Below are 4,896 nucleotides of genomic sequence, written 5' to 3'. Positions count from 1 at the left end.
CAAAAAATATCTATAAGAAAGTCAAATTAAATTTTTATGATCGTTTGAAATTCAAATTTTTACAACATTGGATATTCACTCGATTTCTCATGTAGCGATTTCCTTATTTTGTTGTAATTCAAAAACGAATAACTGCAGATACATGAAAATTTTACTGAATGTTTATATTAGCATTTCCTATACACCATACAATTTTGAAAATATTTTGACTCTTTTTGAGCTGTTTACGGACATTGTAAGTTTTCAATTTTTTTAGTTTTTTTTTTCTATAAATATCAATAAAGTTTTATCTGTTGGGCCAAAAAGTGTATAAATTTAATACAAAGCTCCTGATATATTGTTACAATATCAGTTGAAAAATATTTAAAATACATAGGCACAATTTTTTTTTATAAGCATTTAAAGATCAAATTTTGACAAAATTTATCAAATTTTAATTTGAAAAATTATTTTGTAGTTAAAAATTTATAAAATGTTCAATTTTTGTATCTAAGAATTGAAAATTTAAAACATAATTCCACGTAAGTAGTTAATTCTGTTACCAAAAAATCTAAAAAATACATTTACACAGTTTATTTTTATAGTCATTTTAAGTACAAATTTGGACGAAATTACATATTAAAAACCTAGGATAACTATTTTAGTTATTTTGTTGTGATTGTATAATATTATTAGTGGGTACTTGAAACTTCTAAAGTATACTATTATATATCTATGATAGTACCACGGTTTTTTGTTGATGTATATCGCGTTATAAGTACCTAATAGATATTATGATATGATTAATTTGGAATTTATTATATGTACCTATTATAGATAAATTTTTTAAAAATACTATAGACTATAATATAATATTATGTCTTATACCTAGACTGACATACTGTCTCCGCTCAGAATCAGTTTTTCTTATACAATGATATTATATCTATTGAATTCAAATTTAATACCATCCATTATACAGTGACCCACTTGTAACCTACTGTACAGCAGAGCGAAATCCACTTACCCACCTTTTTTTTTTTTAGATTTTCTATTAAAATCAATAATATTTTCTTACAACAAACAATTTCAAATAATACTAATTTTTTGTAAAATATTAAACGATTCTCAATAAATGATTTCATAATACTCTTTTAGGTTCTGAGGATTCTATAAAAAAATAGAAATTCTCCAGCAATTTACAAAATAAAAACAAGACTACAAAATATCTGGAATTTTTATGAAAAAACAGTCTTCAAGAAATTATCACCTTTTATATTGCAACTCAAAACTGAATAACTGTAGACTTGATATTTTCAAAATAGATATAATATAATTTTAAAAAGTATTTTAGATGTCAATTTGTGCTAGATATAAATGGATAATTGTGAAATTTTCAATTTTTTTAGATTTTACTCAACTTGTGTATGTTGATAACATTTTTGTTTATGATCAAAATATCTAAACAATTTGGAACATGGTTTCTCATATGTTTTTCTTATATCAATAAATTGAAAAATGTCAAATATACATAGTAACAAATCGATAATTAATCGCGATTCATTGTGGTATAATATCAAAACCATGTTTTCATTATTGTTTGTTATTTTTTTGTGAGATTCTTTACAGTGGTATTCTATCGAACTTCACAATAAATTTTGGTAACGCTGTACATTTTATTTTTTGTTTCATCACTCTAGGTTTATTAGAAAAAATATAATACTCGTAATAAACTATAAAATAACATGTGACAAAAAAAATGCTTTTGTGAATCATAGAGTTAAAAACCGTTTGAATCAACAATTTGACGAAACTTCTTAAAATCGCTAAAACTCAATAGTTATTTTGTTGTTAAATTTCCACAGAATATTTTTAGTTCTTTTACCTATCTAAGATTTGAATTTAAAATGTTGTTTTTGTTTTGTTATTCAAAAACTGATAACTGTATAGACTTGGAAATGTCTCCAAATATTTGTACCTACTCGTATTTTATTGACATGATAAAATCTTTGATTTTTATATTTTGCCTCTTTTTAGCCAGGTACTTGTATTCGTGAAAAATATTCAACATTTTCGTTTTTTTTTTTAAATTTATGTTAGATAAAATTATTCTTTTGAAATAAAATAGATTAAAAATTGAATAGGTATGACGTTCATCGTAAGTTCTTCTTACTGAAATTAACAAACAATTTTAGTATAAAGTGAAATTAATTTTTTTAAAAGGTTTAAATTTTAAAACGTTGGTGACATTTTGTCAAAATTGGGAACTATTAATTATATATATAGGCTGACGTACTAATATTGAGGAGGTACACTTGAAATAAAAAAAAAGTGGGTAAGTGGATGTCACTCTGCTGTACAGTAGGTTACAAGTGGGTCACTGTTTAATGGATAGTATTAAATTTGAATTCAATGATATAATATCACTGTATAAGAAAAACGATTCTGAGCGGAGACGGTTTGTCAGTCTAGGTATTAGACATACATATTATAGGTAGGTATACTTATCTATAGTATTAAAAAAAAATTGACCTATAATAATAATAAATTCTAAATTAATCATATCACATATCCATCAGTAACGCGTTATACATCAACAACAACCGTGGTACTATCATAGATATATAGTAGTATACTTTAGAGTTCAGTACCCACGAATAATATATACAATCACCAACCAAATAACTAAAATAGTTATCCTAGGTTTTTAATATGTAATTTCGTCCAAATTTGAACTTAAAATTACTATAAAAATAAACTGTGCTTATGTATTTCTTAGAATTTTTGGCAACAGAATTAAATATTTACGTGGAATCTTGTTTTAAATTTTCAATCCTTAGATATAAAAGTTGAACATTTTATAAATTTTTAGCTACAAAATAATTATTCAATTTTAAATTTGATAAACTGACAATGTCCGTAAAGAGCTCAAAATAAGTCAAAATATTTTGAAAATATTATGGTGTATATAAAATGCTAATATAAACATTCAGTCAAAATGTCATGAATTTACGGTCATTTTTTTTAAAGTTACACCAAAAATCAAATTAAATTTTGTGAAAAATCGATTTTGCGTAAAAATTCCCGTTTTTCCTTAATTTTTCTTTGGTTTTTCTTGGCGCTTTTGAAAATTACTGGGAATTTTAAATTTCGACCTCCCCAATGCACCAACGATATTCACTTTCCAATCGAACAAGATACTGAAGTTGAAAATCGAAGCATTATTTCCAATACTTATCGTGTACACAGACACAAAAAAAAAAATGTAAAATCAATACATTCATCGTTCCACTCAGAATCTAAAAATATAGGTGTAGAACGAGTTTTTTTAATAAATTGTTGTCCCTCAAATTATGATATTTTACAATTTTATTTTACAATCAATCGTTCTTGATTACTGTCAATATTTCTAATTTATTGCAAGCTTTAAATTAATTTAGACTTGGATATGTAAATGTCGGATAATACCAATAAAAATGTAATATAAATAAATTAAAAATATAATTGTATTAAATATTTTTTTCATTAATCTCAAAATTTTTATATTTATAAAGAAATACATATTATTATAGATATTATAAATTTTAGTTCATAATACTAGTTTATAGTCGGATAGTTATACCAAAGTCAGGAATTGATTGGAAAAGTAATTTAAAAATAAATCATAAAACTATAAAAGTATATCTACTAGTTTTTACAAAAACAGTAAACATAACAAAATATGCCTTAATGCGTAATGATACTATTATAATAGCATATAAATCAGATAACTTAAATCCGTTTAACATTCGAATAACATACGTTTTATTTGAAATCCTGATAACCGTTACTACCATATAACATTATCGACAATATTATGAATGTTATAAATATAAAATACTAATATAATAACTGTTACAACTGTGTAAAACACTCATCAAACTTTTTTTTTATGTAAATAACTACTACAAATAAAATGTACGAGAATGTAAAAAAAATTATAAATAATAAGGCACTCACCTTTTTCGAAAAATCGTCTCATCGCGTTCGTTTCGTTTGGACCGCACGTGTGATTCTCGTATTTTCGGACTAAAACAACGGATTCGACATCGACTTGCTGCAGCGACTATCACTTAACTACAATCGATAATATACTATGTATACACTGATGTGAGAATAATGTGCGAAAACTGTAAAATAATATAATATTATAATTTAACGTACGCGCGTGTTCCGCCTAGCGCCAACCACGTTTCTTTCAATAATAATAATAATATTACACATACCTACCTAATGATATAATAATATTACATTGGTATAATTTTGTTGTTTCCGTCGCCGCCCTCTTCGTCGTCGTAGTCGTCTTAGTCGTCGTATTAAAATACCCGCGGGCACGGCGACGGTGGTGGCAAGTTCACGGCGGCAGTAGCGTTCACGTCTGACCTTAGCGACGACGACGAGTATTTATCTTTATTTCCGATGGCCACCACCTGTGCGCGCGTCCTTTGCCCGCCATGCCGTCGGAATTGGCGGGTGGGCAATCAGCGTTCACCGACACATATTAACATTATACAGTACTCGTGCATAATATTGTATACCTCTACCTGGACATGTACCTATACGTATTGCGCACGCTGGTCTAAACGTGACTAACCACGGCCGGTATCTAATTACTGAAAAAAATATGTAAAAATCTGAATAAAATATGCATAACTTGATATTATTATAACAATGTTCTACTATATTATAGTATCGTTAAAATAATCGACTGGGCTGGCGTACGCAATTACTAAAAACGTTCTGAAGATTTCATTATTATAGTAAACACCATCGGCGTACAATGTACATCTTGTCGGCCACCTCCGAACCGCAATCGTCAGTAACAAGGTCTAGGACGAAAACCTTGATGCCGCTTGTCGGTGCTTGTTAGAACACGAG

At 27.1% G+C, this 4,896-nt stretch overlaps 1 protein-coding gene across 2 annotated transcripts in view; it reads right to left on the bottom strand.

Annotated features, from left to right (window-relative positions):
• LOC100162073 (phospholipase B1, membrane-associated) overlaps positions 1 to 4,649 on the bottom strand; it is a 15,512-nt gene extending 10,863 nt beyond the window's left edge. Inside the window, exons 1-2 of one of the 2 annotated variants that reach the window (XM_001949868.5) lie at positions 4,245 to 4,649; positions 3,979 to 4,148 (exon numbers count right to left, since the gene is read on the bottom strand). In XM_001949868.5, coding sequence (XP_001949903.1) covers positions 3,979 to 4,000 — 22 coding nt within the window. In that variant the 5' untranslated portion in view covers positions 4,001 to 4,148; positions 4,245 to 4,649. The remainder of the gene's footprint in view (positions 1 to 3,978; positions 4,149 to 4,244) is intronic. The other variant, XM_029486555.1, reaches the window with a different exon arrangement.
• Between the last annotated feature and the right edge of the window lie 247 nt (positions 4,650 to 4,896).

This window comes from Acyrthosiphon pisum, chromosome A1 (assembly GCF_005508785.2).
Source record: "Acyrthosiphon pisum isolate AL4f chromosome A1, pea_aphid_22Mar2018_4r6ur, whole genome shotgun sequence".
Classification (NCBI taxonomy): domain Eukaryota; kingdom Metazoa; phylum Arthropoda; class Insecta; order Hemiptera; family Aphididae; genus Acyrthosiphon; species Acyrthosiphon pisum.
The sequence above is the reverse complement of the archived record's forward strand: the minus strand, read 5'-3'. Positions and strand labels throughout refer to the sequence as shown.